This window comes from Dasypus novemcinctus, chromosome 2 (genome assembly GCF_030445035.2).
Source record: "Dasypus novemcinctus isolate mDasNov1 chromosome 2, mDasNov1.1.hap2, whole genome shotgun sequence".
Taxonomy (NCBI): Eukaryota; Metazoa; Chordata; class Mammalia; order Cingulata; family Dasypodidae; genus Dasypus; species Dasypus novemcinctus.
Genome location: NC_080674.1, coordinates 85847733 through 85861959, shown reverse-complemented (window position 1 = coordinate 85861959; position 14227 = coordinate 85847733). Strand labels below are relative to the sequence as shown.

General features: G+C 36.2%; 1 protein-coding gene across 2 annotated transcripts in view; it reads left to right on the top strand.

The window, feature by feature from the left end:
• The window catches only part of EDIL3 (EGF like repeats and discoidin domains 3), a 472512-nt gene that overhangs the window by 280476 nt on the left and 177809 nt on the right, over positions 1–14227 (top strand). For both annotated transcript variants that reach the window (XM_004477129.4, XM_023584262.2), the window contains one exon: positions 1125–1238. In XM_004477129.4, coding sequence (XP_004477186.2) covers positions 1125–1238 — 114 coding nt within the window. The remainder of the gene's footprint in view (positions 1–1124; positions 1239–14227) is intronic.

The window sequence follows — 14227 nt, the reverse complement described above, 5'->3', positions numbered from 1 at the left end:
TTTGTCAGAAGGTTTATTAGGAAACATTGACTGAACCCTAATAGTCTTCCAGATACAGAATGGCATTTATAGGGGATACAAAGAACATTGCATTAGAGGCAGTACACTGTGAAGCTCACAGTGAACTAGGTGAAAGAGTGAAAGTACAGAAACAAACAATTCCTAAGTATGTCATTGAGATCTGTAAGAAGGTTAAAAAAAAGAAAAAAAAACCCAGAATTGTGGGAATAGCACAGAGCGAGTTGGATTTGAGAAGATGCAAGTCAGGGAGAGAAAGAAATAGGGAATGGTGTGTGCTCTCCAGCTACTTTACTAGCCCCCACAGAACCTAGCACGATGCTGTGCTTTGAGGAAATGATTTGTAAATATCAGTGATTAATATTTGACTGAATTAGTCATTATTTCTTTTTTTGTCCAAATCGTATTCATTTTCTCTGCTGTCCATGCTTAGTATGGAAATCAGTATACTTTTCTGAATGCTTTTTACGCCATATGATTTTGCATCAACTATAATAATGATATATGAAAAGTAAGTCCCTTTACTCATCTCAACTTTAGAAACCCTCGAATGAGATTAGGAAGTGATCATCATTTACATTTATTATACCTTGCATGTAACGAGCTTTAGCTATTAACTCTAATTTGCTTCTCATTGCATTCATCAAAGGCAAACTATTTAGAAACTAAAACATCTCTGTCAGTTAGAATTTTAATGAATTAAGATGAAATGAGACAGTGTTAATTGGCAGTTGCTGCTGCAGAGGAGGTTCCTGGATCTTGTAAGTGATAATAATTCATCTCTCTATCAGGGTCAATTTGTTTGATTTAATTATATAGATACACTGAATAGTTCCCCAAACTATTCATATTTATTTTCAGAGTTGTAGAGTGGGTTAGTACTCTTGGTCTTTCATCTGGATTCTCAATTCCATTTGAACTTGATTTAATTTGATTGTTAACAAGTTGTTGGTTTAAGCAGCATTTGTATTATTGACTGAAAACACATACACCCAAAGTAATAGCATCACTCAGATCTTGATTTATTTAACATGCCTATAGCCTTCCAAAAATTGAATCAGTTTTTTTCATCAAGAATTCTCCTCCTCCTTTCTGTTTTTTTTCAGACATAAATGAATGTGAAGCTGAGCCTTGCAAAAATGGTGGAATATGTACAGACCTCATTGCTAACTATTCCTGCGAGTGTCCAGGTGAATTTATGGGAAGGAATTGTCAATACAGTAAGTATTCATTTATATATATATATATATATATATATATATATATATATATATATAATGACCTCCTTTTATTTTGTAATCTGGACTCAAATCCATGTCTTTTGCTTTCAGAGTTATTATATTGAAATGACACCTTTCATATTTGTTGCTATTATTATTATTAATATACACGTATTCTCCAGCGTGTCTCAGGGCACTGTATACATAGGACTGTTTATCCACATATTGTGATTTGAAGGGAATGGCAGTAGTTCCTCAGAGACACAAGTGCATCTTATCCATGAATCCACTTTAGCTTTTGAGTCTGTGTATAACCTAAATTTCTGCCACCATAGTAGTTATTCCAGTTCCAACAATAAATTCGGGGCACTAACCAAATGGCCTTTATCACAAATAAAAGGTACAGGTATAAAGGAAGATCCAATTTGACCTGGCGCACACATTAGCAAGGATTTTGCACGTTATTTATTTATCTTGTTGGAAGCCTAAGACAGTAGGATCTTCTTTTGATGGATCAACTGAGGAAAATTTGCCTGAAGTGTTTCAAAGAGGTTGAAAGAACCTCCACCCTCCCCCCCAAACAACCAACCAACCAGGGGAAAGATAGCAGCAGGTCTAGAGTCAGTGCGATGAAGCCTAAATTGGGCCTGAACATATATTAATGAGAACAATAATGATATAACTTTGACCTTGTTGGACAGTTGTAGAAATTTCACAGTTCTAATGCTTTGATACTATTCGAGTACCACAACATTATACAAATTCAGGATGTAAATGTAAATGCAAATTCAGCTGCAGAAACTGAAATACAAATGTAATGTGGTTTGCCCAAGATCTCACAGACAGTGACTGAAGCAGGATAACAAAGAATGTAATATTCTTAAATTTAAATTTAAATTAAATTGAGATGCCTCTTCAGGCAAAGAGGAACAAAATAAATGCAAACACATATTACACTCTCCCCCCACCATACATACAACCCTTCCTTTTTAATCATAATAACAATTTCATTTCTCACTTTCCCTCTCTTCCTTCCCCTTTGACCATAGTGACTTATGAAATAAGAATGAAGAATTTATCTGGATTATGCATATAAACAAAATAAATACCTAATTATGAGATGCTAATACCCTTCAGCATGTCAGACTGAATTTTGATAAACGTCATTATAATAATGAAATTCTTAATGTCAAAGAAATACCTTGGATTGGAATAAAAGCATTCTAACCTTAAAATAATTGAATAGGAACATTCATCATGAATTGATAGAAGAAGCTGCATGGCATAGAAGGACGAAAGGAACGGGCAGACCAAGCATGTAGACCAGATGACTAAATAGAACAACAGCATCCCAACCACCTTTCTTGGCAGCTTTCCTATAAATCATTTAACTGTCTACCCACTAAGCTAATTCAAACTCAGGTTAGTTGGTCCCTGGCCCACCTGCTACAGCTGTGGTGTCAGCCCCACCACACTTGCAACTTTCCTTTCTTTGGTTTATTGTATGTGTGGTGGCTGCACAATCAGCCCTGAAATTTTTAAGTAAATGAACTCCTTATGAATGAGATGAAGAAAAAAAAAAAAACTGATGTCTATGAATATATCTGACCTTCTTGCAACAACAGAGATCTGTTGTCAGAATAGAAGACAACCCAAGAAGCGCTGGAACTTAAGCTAAATTTAAGCAGTGCCCACATGAAAGTAATGTTCAGGCAGAATAAGGCTTCCTCTGACCCATGGGAGTCCTAGCCAGGGGAGCAATTGGAGGACAAGACCCCTCCATTAGCCTAGAAGGAGAACAGTGTGGGGAAGTTCCATGAGACCCCTGCTTAGTGATGGGTGTTACCCAGTAGTGGTCAAATCCTAGCTCCCCAAATGATCTTAATAAGAAGTAGTATCTGGGATTCTGGATATCCTAGGAGAGATGGCCTAGAGTGTGATGCCATAGGGATCTGAAGAATTGGTAAGTTGGGGGTGAAGGGACTTAAGAGCAGAGGCTGAGGCCATGGATGGAAAAGATGCTGTTGCTCCTCTGCACTGACCAAGGTGAAACTGGACAACCAGTTGCATGCTCCATGTTGAAATTGAAAGGATACCTGCATGTGAGCTGGATGTTGAAACCAGTGATTGAAACCTGCCCATCCTCCCATAAGATATTTTTGCTGAAGACACTACATGTGAAAATACTCTTGAGAAGAAAGAAGCCTGGTTCATTATTGAAGAGCCTATCAAAATGGACTGTGGACTTAATTGCTACCAGTTTGTGCTTAACTGTTTTCTAAATCAGATTTCGATATTTTCTCTAATGAATCCTTTTGTTTTCCTTTTGGTTTTATGTATACATACATTTAAACTTCTATTTGAACGTGAATGTGATAGCAGGGGAGATAGGACACCATCTTCACACCCCTACTTCCTTTATCCTGTCGTTTGCTCTGACATTCTAGCACTTCTGTCCATCACTTGCTCCCAAAAAAGAGGTCCAAAAGAGTCACTCAGGGTACATTTTATAACCCATTTCAATCAGGATGTTTGTTTTGTTTTACGAAATTTTAAGAGCTTATAATACATTAAAGATCCTTAGTCTCCTGATTGTCTAATTTTTAGGGGATATGGCTCTACTCTACATGCTTTTCAGTGATCTTTTAGAGTTTTCAGAACATCCAGAGTGAGAAAATTCATTCTGCCATGCTGACAATTTATTGTTGAATTTGAGAACTTAAAGAATTCATTCACCTATAGGGGAACACGGCAGCATACTCAGGTTAGAGGTGGTACCAGCTCAAATCTAATTGAAAATTAATTCCTATTCTTCCTTCAGGTCATTGCATTAAAGGTAGCCTCTCCACAGCCCCTTCCCTGACCTAAATAGAATTTTCAACTCTGGCCTCTTAAACTAGAATTTTAGCTCTTATCCCAACACATAGAAACATACACTACACAATTCTCTGTTTTATTTTTATCCCTAGCACTGATCACTAATATATTTTACTCTATTCACTATTTCTCGAGTGGAATATAAATTCCACGAAGGCTTTACTGTGATAATCACAATTGCTAGAGCAGTGCTGGCCTATAGTAAGTGCTCAACAAATATTTGCTGAACAGATGAATGAACCTGGCACTCTGAGTTGTTTAAGTGTAGGGATGATATCTTATTTTTCTGTGTTTACAGCTACTATTAAGTTATTTTCCCACCTGATGTTTCACTTTTAAGCAGTTTTCCAAGGCTGTTTTTGCCAATTTGTTCAAATAAAATCTGGCATATTGGTTGACACTAATATGGACCCCAGAAAAAACGTGTTCATAATCTTATTCTATATTCCTGTGGGCTTGAACTCACTGTATATAGGACCTTTTGCAGATGTTATTTTTAGTTTATGTGTGGGACAACTGAATGAGGGTGGGCCTTAACTGGGATTACTGGAGTCCTTTATAAATAGAAAAAATTCAGACAGAGAGAGATAAAGTCATGAGGAGGAGCCAGAAGCCAGAAGCCAGTGGGAACCTGAAACAGGAGAGAACATCACCATGTGCTAGGAAAGCCAAAGAATAAACCCTAAGGATTGCCAGAAGCCAGCACCAAAGTACCACAGATTTTTGGGAGTAAGCAAGCCTCGCCAACACCTAGATTTTAGACTTCTAACCTCAAAACTGTAAGCCAATAAATTTCCATTGTTTAAGACAGCCCATTGTGTGCTATTTGTCATAGCAGCTGGGAAAACTAAGATGGTACTCAATAAATGTAGATTGCAACTTGAAATATTTTTCTTTGACTTGATAAAATATTTTATAACTATGTCGCAATGGTCTTGTGCAGATTGAGTTAACATAGAAGAAACAAACAGAGAACTTGTTTCTCTTTTTAGGCTACTTCTGCATGCAGATATCTTGAATCACATTTATTTATCATCCATTTTAAGTAAACAACTGGCACATGCAAATACTGTGATCCGAATAACTACTACAATGAAAAAGCCTTGCAAATATAAAACCAGTAATTCTTGATTTATTTTTCACTGTGTAGAGAGACATCAAAAAGATTTTCTCTTCTCAGATCTTAACCTTTCTATGACTTTCCCTCAATTTTGTCTTTCAGTCTTAAGCAATATACTAAGCCTGTTTTTCCCAATATGACAAAATGAAATAGATTGAATATTAGATTAATGGTAAACCATGTTTTAAAAATCTAAAGGAGATTTAAGTTTGATCATTTTTTATTGTAATTGAAGTTACTTTTGATCAATATAGGAAAATCATTTAGATGTTCCCAAACATTGATTATAGTATTACAGATTCTTCTAATTAAAGTCCTAGTTTAGAACGTTTATTGTTTTTAATGATATAAGCTCAAGTGTTCAGACAGCCATTTTAATAAATAGCTTGAAAGAAAAATGATGATGAACTGGAATGAGAAATCTATTCTCGTAAGAACAGATATGATTTGCCCTGTACATTTAACAGAGCATGGTGCCTAAATGAGAGTAAGTGCAATAGAAATTTACACCACTTTAGTTAACTAATATAAAAATAACTGGGATTGTTTTCACTTATTGGGTTATGTGGCCCACAATGGCCATGTTCATTTCCCTCCTGGGTGTTTTAATGTGACATGATTAAATTTCAGGAATGGCACTCAAGTTCACTTTCATCGCTGACACTATTTCTGGAAATTAAGATAGTTACCAAGGGAGCTCTTATACTACAACATGTCCAACCTATTATGCCAGAAAGAATTAAGACTTGCATGATTTCAGAGGGTTTTATTAAAAATGAAAAAACTAACATCTTCAACTGAGGGAAAAATGATGTTCCCAAATGTTAAAATTTTCTAGGTCTTTTTTTTTTCATTTTATAAAATAATATAGAAATTATGCAGTCCTTCATTTTAAGAAATCTATAATATAATTAGGGCAAAAATTGATGAGATGTGAATATATTTTCAAAATTATAAATTAATATTTCATTGTCTTCCTTTTTTGACCAGTTGTAACTCTTTAAAACTTCATTACTTCAGTAATGCACTACAATACATAACAGTTTACATAAAGTGCTTAGTCACATAACTAGATCAGCAAATATTTTAAGCAAATACACACATAAAAAAATAAACACATGATTTCTGAGTTATTTGAAAATAGTATTTCCAAATACACATACTCACATACACCCACATATACACATCTTTTAATATGTTTGTGCTGACCAATATCGTTTGTATAATTGCAGGCTTAAAACAGTGAAAATTGCAAAAATAATTTATAGATAAATTATGTGTTGTGCACTTTTATATGCCCAATACTTAATTACTGCTTTCATAAAGAAGAATCTTCAAATAACTACAAACATTTCTTTTCTTACTCAGTTTTACTCACTTATGACTTAATATTGTCACCAACTAATTGTTACATGATTAAGTTGATTTTAATTTACACTTTTAACTTACCATGTGTCAAGTACTGGCCTGAGTACTTTAAATATTTACTTGTTTGATCATCTTAACTCTTAGTAGTAAGTACTGTTAATTAATTCATGGTTCCCTTTTACAGAGGAAACCCAGCTACTGAGTGATTGAATAATTTGCCTAGGATCACATGGGTAGGAAACTGCAGAGCCTAGTCGCGATCCCAGGCACTGCAGCTGCAGGGCGTGCCCGCCAAACCACTGCATGATACTGCTCCTCCTGGGGCAAAAGGAACCGTTTATTTCGCTGCACACACAAAGAACACTTGATAAGAGGTGGCAGAGGTTTTTCACTCAAACAGATGTGAGGTTTAAACTCTGACTTTCTCTCTTTGTGGCTATATGTCGTAGACAAGTTAGTTGCTCTTTCTGAGTCTCAGATTTTACCTCTGTAAATGGAATTAATAACGCCATTGGTTTATGTTGATGGACAGATTTAAAATAATAGGACATAAAGTACCCAGTAAAATTCCTGGACCAGTAAATGTTATAAATAAACCAACAAACAAAATGAATAAAAAATGAATAAGCATAGGATTCTGAGTTACTTGAAAAATCAATACCTGTATATTTCACCTTTTCTTCTGTTACAATTTTGTACAATTTGAAATAACTTGCCTATCCTGATTAAACTGAGTATATGTACTAGAGAACAATTTGTTTAGAGGTTAGCTATAGTTCCCTGTATACTATGTTTCACAGCTACATAGATTTAGGGATTTCTATGGCATTAGCATAATTTTAAGTAAATAAAATATTACTAATCCAACAAAAACAATAGGAGATAGGAGCTGCTGTGGTTTTTTAAAAGTATGACATCACAAAGTACTTCTGAACCATGAACACCTAATTTTATTTCTTTTTCTATGGTTTTATATTTACAATATTTGTTAGCCATCACCAATTATTGGTTCAAGATTTTTAGTGAATGGCAAATAGAAACTAGCAGTGGAATGAACAATTCCAGTGTTTTCTTATTCTGTACAGATGATCAAAGATTATTCCGACATAAAAACTTTTTAAATGAGGTGTTTATAACAAAGTGAAATAAGAATTAAAATACACTAAGTTTAAAAGATAATTACCTAAGTCCAGTGTTATAAAATAGTGGATGTGTTATTCAATTGTGACAAACTAATCACAAATATTTATTGAGCTTTCCTTAGTATGTCTATATCCTAGGTTTTAGAACACATATGAATGATTTAATTGCTTCACTAAATTTCATTAAGCAGAAGCTACTCTCTAAAGTTAGGGTAACAATGATAATGAAAATAGATTCAGTTCCTTCTTTTATGGAGTGTGCAGACCTGTGGGGGTGAAAAACAGTAATAACATAATACTTAGTTATAAACCATGATGAGGGCAATGGAGGAAAAGAAGAGGGAGCTATGACAGGGGTACTAATTCTGATTTGGAGGTTTTGGGAAGTGACATTTAAGCTGAGAGCAGAAGAATGTGTAGTAGTTACCTAAGCAAAAAGTGGAGGGTGGTGGAGATGAGAATGTTCCAAAGAGGAAAACATGTTCCAAAGATAAACAGACCCTTTGCCCTTGAGAATTTTAATATTTGGTGAGTGAGTTAAGATTGCTGTTTAACTTCATGTGGTGGCATTTTCAGGATGATCACTTACCTTTTAGACTTTGTCAGTGTGTGGTCATGAAATTTCATTTTGGGGTCATGACTAGTTCATAACATGTAATATTTATATATTCAAAATCCATCTTATAAACTGTATTTTTGTGCAGCGTACAGGATGTTCGAAACACCAAAAGAGACTTTAACTTTTATGAATGTAGCAATAATTAAAGAGAAACAAAGAAAAATAACTAACTCTAAACCTAGCTATATTGCACATAATAAATATCTGTTCTAATTGGAAATTTGGAATAAGAAATTCAGCAATGATTTTTGTTTTTGAAAGCATTATCTAATACACATTTTAGATTTCTCTACTTTACCTGAATTGTGTAAAACAGAAATTAATCCAGAACTTCAAATGGACAAAAGGAATCTTTACCATACTGAACATAAGAGAAAATAAAGAAATTGACTCTCAGTTGATGAAAGTGTTATATTCAGTATTAATTTTATAATATTAAATCTAATATATACATCATTTAAAATCTACCCATAAATATATATAGATACATGTAGAAATAACCATAACCTTACCATAAATTCTTAGAGATAATTATTTTCATTTACTTTCTCACATTCTTTTAAAATCTGTGACAAGTTAAAAAAAACAAAAAAACAACTTTACAAGTTTATCGATGGCCCTTGAGGAAATAAGTGATTCCAATGTTAGTGCAGGATGAAGTCTTTGCAACAATAAATGCAAAAATTGACTCAATGGCAAAACCAAATTGGATTTTTGCGGTCACCCCTCGGGCTGAAGTGTGGTTTGCTGGCCTGGCAAGGGGAGCGGCCGCGGTAGGCCTAATTCCGCTGCCCCCATAATAGGGTGGTTGGTCGGGCCCACCGCCACCCCTGAAGGAAGCTCGGCATGGGCGCAGAGTGCCCTCGGGTCTCCCCTTCTCGGCAGCCATGCTTCCGTGACCGCCCCTCCTCCCGGATGGTGCCACACGATGCCTTGTGGGGCGGCACCCTTCTTCTTCTTTCTCCCTGCGCAGGCGCAGGGCGGAAGATTCCAGTCTGCCCTTTTCCCCTCCCCCGACAGCAGCAACAGGCAGGCGTGGGCGGGAAACTCAAGTCTGCCCTCCACCCCAGCAACAGCAGCCACCAATCCCTAAACCCTGCCCCTTCCCCCAGCAACAGCAACAGCCAATCCCTAATCACCACCCCTCCCCCGTCCAGTACCACCCACTGACCTTTCGCCGGCAACCAATCAGAACAGGGCATGGCTTCAACCAATCAGCCTTCCCCAGCCCCTATAAAACTGTTGCCTCTCCCTCAATAAAGTGGACTTGCGTGTTTACCTTGTCTCCGCGGTAGTTCTTCTGCCGTGCGCCCTCCAGTCCTGAGAGCCCCTGTCAAGGGCCTGGCCTCCCTTGTCCCCAGTTAGTCGCCTGCTTCTCCGGGCGACCCCGTCAGCCGAACCGCGCAACCTCTGTGAGACCGATCCCTCGTCTGCTGCCGGACCGACCCCTCGTCCCAAGCGGGACCGACCCCTCGTCCCAAGCGGGACCGACCCCTCGTCCAGAGCTGGACCGACCCCTCGTCCGCAGCCAGACCCCACCTCTTCCGACCGAGCAAGCCGTCACAGATTTTCTGTGTCTGACATAGAAGTTCAGTCTTCACTCAGTTGCCTCTGGGTATATTTTTCCAAATGTTGTGCAGCAGTTTTGTATAGACATATCACATTTTGAAAGTTCTCCTTCTGTATCTTAAAGTGGTAATATAATAAAGAAGAGAGAGAAAAATATCTGGAATATGTTAAGTATACCCCCTAAGGCTTGTTAAATACCTCTAACAAATTGAATCAGATTCTCATTACCTGACAATTTTATATATGATTGCAAATAATTACGGAAACGTCCAGGAAGAACTTCTTGATTTTCAAATTACGTCAACATTCTCATTATGCACTAAGCTGTATTTCTTCAGGGATTATAATTTCATGTTGCATTTATTCTCCAGGCTAAAGTCACACTGATATTTACCAAATAAAGACAAAGAGAGATGCACTACTCTGTATGCAGATAGTTTAGGAACAGTATAACTTGATGTTAATGTTCATAAAATGTAGAACTGTTGTGTATGATTGAAAAACATTGTGTTTTTCTCAAACTGAAAATATCAGCCTTTTTAACCATCATCCCTCAGCCTCACCCTCACAAAAAGTGTAGAATTCAAACAGAAAATATGTGTAAACATACAAAATTAAAAAAATCTCCCTATAAGCAAACTACTAGAAAAGAACTCATAGGATTTAAAAGTTGGAACATAGTTGAAATGTAATTTGTAGGCCAGTCATAATTCTCTTCCCATGTTAACATTGCATTCTTGGGTGCTTAGGTAAAATTTGGGGTCAACAAGAGGACACATGGTTATTTCATAATATAGAAATTATGGGCACAAACCACAGTGATTTCTGCTTTTGCCATGCCCACTAACCAGCTGTGATAAATGCCTTTTCCAGACTGGAGAAAGGAAAGAATATAGATGTTTTCTGATCTTTTACTGAAATATACACAATTTTTAAATGATAGCATGATTTCCCCAAGGTTAAAAATGGTTATTGTAAAATTTTACTGGCAGTCAGGTAGCGAATTTTGTGGTTGCAACAATAGAGTTGCTGGAATACAACTCTAACCAGCATCTTCAACCAAATCAGAACACTTAGAAGTGATTATTTTCAGCAGCATGGAAGAACAAAATCCAAGCATATGCTTTTCATTTCATTCTTAATCTTCTTCAACTGATGTAAAGAACACAACAGTCTCCCTTCCTGTATAGGCGTATCGAATTCTAAGTGCAGTTAGGACATCTGGTGAGGAAATACAGCTAGGTATTAAAACGAAGATGGTATTTCAGGTAATGAAATTTAAATTTGGGGGACACATGAGATTGGTGAAGTGGTGAGATAGGATGCTGTATTAATCAGCCAAAGGGGTGTTGATGCAAAATACCAGAAATTGGTTGGTTTTTATAAAGGGTATTTATTTGAGGTAGGAACTTACAGATACCAGGCCAGAAAGCATAAGTTACTTCCCTCACCAAGTCTATTTTCACGTGTTGGAGGAAGATAGCTGCCGACATCTGTGAGGATTCAGGCTTCTCTCTGGATTCAGTGTTCCTCTCTTCCTGGGGCTTGCTTCTGTATCCTCTGCTTACTTCCCAGAATTCCATCTTAAGGCTTCAGCATCAAACTTCAACATCAAAACATCGAAAACCTTCCAACTCTGTCTTTTGCCATACCTTTTATCTGTGAGTCCCCACCCACTAAGTGGTGAGGACTCAATGCCCTAATGGCACAAGAGGTTTACATAATTACTTAATCAAGTAAACCTATGAATCCAATATAATCTAATATGCCCAGAGGAGAAGATCAGTTTACAAACATAATCCAATGTTTCTTTTTGGAATTCATCAATAATATCAAACTGCTACATATGCCATGGCCAAGAAAGAGAGTAGAGAGTGTAAGTTTGCTGAGGATAGTATTTAAAGGGATATAACAGAGAAGCTTAACTGATAAGGTGTAGAAGGAAACAAAGAGAAGTAGAAGGAGAACCAAGACTTAAAGAGAGCAAGGAAAACAACAGTTCCAGCATAGGAGCTGGTCAATGAAATTAAAGTTTGAGAAAAGACATTTTAATTTTGGAGGCTCCAGCAATTAATGGCCCTTACATAATTCTGTTGGGAGGTGGAAGAGAATGCCAGAGAGTAAGTGTTCCAGACTGAGCAGGTGGTGAGTAAGAAATGATAGCCACAGACCCTCTCCCCAGGTTAACGTGCACCCTACTTGGAGTTTATCTTAAACCCCAAAGAGCCATTAAAGTGGCCAAGGATCTAAAAATGAATTTCATAATAGTTATCTTAATAGCTTTATCTGGTCAATAATACACATTTCTTTAAAGCTCTAAAGGGAATGGACATATAAAGTGCCCAGCTTAAAAAATAAATTGAATCTGAGGAATATGCTTCTATAAAAAGAAGTAAAGCCAGTGCAAAGTCAGTAAATGGAGTACTAAAATTCGAGGAAAACAGGAGCAGGGACCGAAAATAAACTATTCTGACAAGAAAAATGGATAGAACTATAGTTATATAAGAAAACCTATAAATACTCAGCACTATTATCTAACTACAAAACACCAAGAAATTGAAACCACAGCTCTTAGCTCAGAGAAATCTGAAGATACTTGCAGTGGTTTGTTCAAAATAAAAATTCACTTTATATTTTTTTCCGGTACACATGTGCAGACACACAATTTTTAAACATCCATAAAATGACTATGTGACATGTAAATATTGCCCCATATCCACTCATCAGTAACATAGTAATGCCAGTTCCTTTCCTGTTTCTGGATTCTACCATTGTTAATAATTTTCAGCTTAACAATATAAGTACTTTCCACAGCGATTACTAGACAGACATTATCAGTCTGACCTTTTAAGTGTTTAATGCAAAGGTCTATAGCCTAGGATATAGGACCCTCCAGGGATGGATGGATAGAATTCAGGGTGTCTGTGTCCTTTGATGAGTAAATAAAAATCTTATCTTTATTTTCTCTATCACATCTTTACTTTCTCTAAGGGCTACTTGAAATTTAGAATTCCCATCAATTTTGAATGTAGGCATCAACCTATTCTAGTCTTAGTGATGCCTCTGACTTTGTCACTAATAGAAATTAGTAATATTTCCATATCGCATAATACTTGTTGCACATTTCTGAATATACCGCTTACAAACATCACTACTCTGAAACTCTAGGAGACCTGTCACATGCACTTGTTATTTAATGTGTTAATATATGAGTACATATGATACTATATTACAAAACTTTTACATATTTAGTAATTACTTTGGATTTTTGTGTATCTTCTCTTTGGTTTTGTTTTGTTTTTTTCTGAGAAGGGTCCCTAGGCTTCACCAGACTGTCAGAAGGATCCATAGCATAGAAGAGGCTCAGAATTCTGAGTAAATGGTTATTGGTTTTAAAAGCTTTTTTTCCCAAAACAATGTGGATGAGACTTTGAAGTTAAAAGCTATCAATGAATTATTTTTATTGAATGGCCATGACTGACTTTTCTGCTGAATTAGGTTTTCCAGCTCCATGTTTGAAAACAAATGTAAGTAAAATAACAGAAGATGATACTATTAGGCCTTACTTTTTGTCATTGTGTTAAATGTTCTAGTAGCCCAGTTGACTTTTTACTGAGTCTGCTTCTCACCAAAAATGCAGGTTTAGGAAGTTTGTAACCTGGTAGAGAAATGATATATTCAAAGTTGCCTACGCTATGGAAACTGGGAGAGAAGACAAGGGAGAAAATATGAAATAAACAAACATCCTTCAGCACTGCTACCTGAAGTTGGACACATTCAGTCTGCCTTTTACCAGGGCATTTTCAATATTCTTACAACAATTATTATCTATGTAAAAGTTTATAATCAATTTTGTTCTGTGGTTTGCCAGTGTCTTTTACAGAGTACCAGTAGAAGAATCCAGCTGATATATGAATAAGCCAAAAAGTGCCAGTCATCCAGAATCATAGAATGGCATACAAAGTAACAAGGATTTCTTGATACCTGGAAAAAACAAAGAATGCCATACAATTAGCTTGGTGATATTTTTAGTTAATGTGTACATCAGTTTCAAAAAATCCAGGTACTGTCATTAAACACATAATCTTTTTTTTTTTAAATTTAGTTCTTTTCATATGTCAGAGAGTACTTGCACCTAGAGTTATTTTAAACAGTGTACACTTCCCACCTCCATACAATTAAATCATTTATTTGGCCTCTTTTCTTTAAGAAAGAAGGGTTCTGCTGGTCAGACAGGAATAAATAAGAGGAACTGCCTGGTTGTCTAGTAACTTATAATTTCTGCATTTTTTAC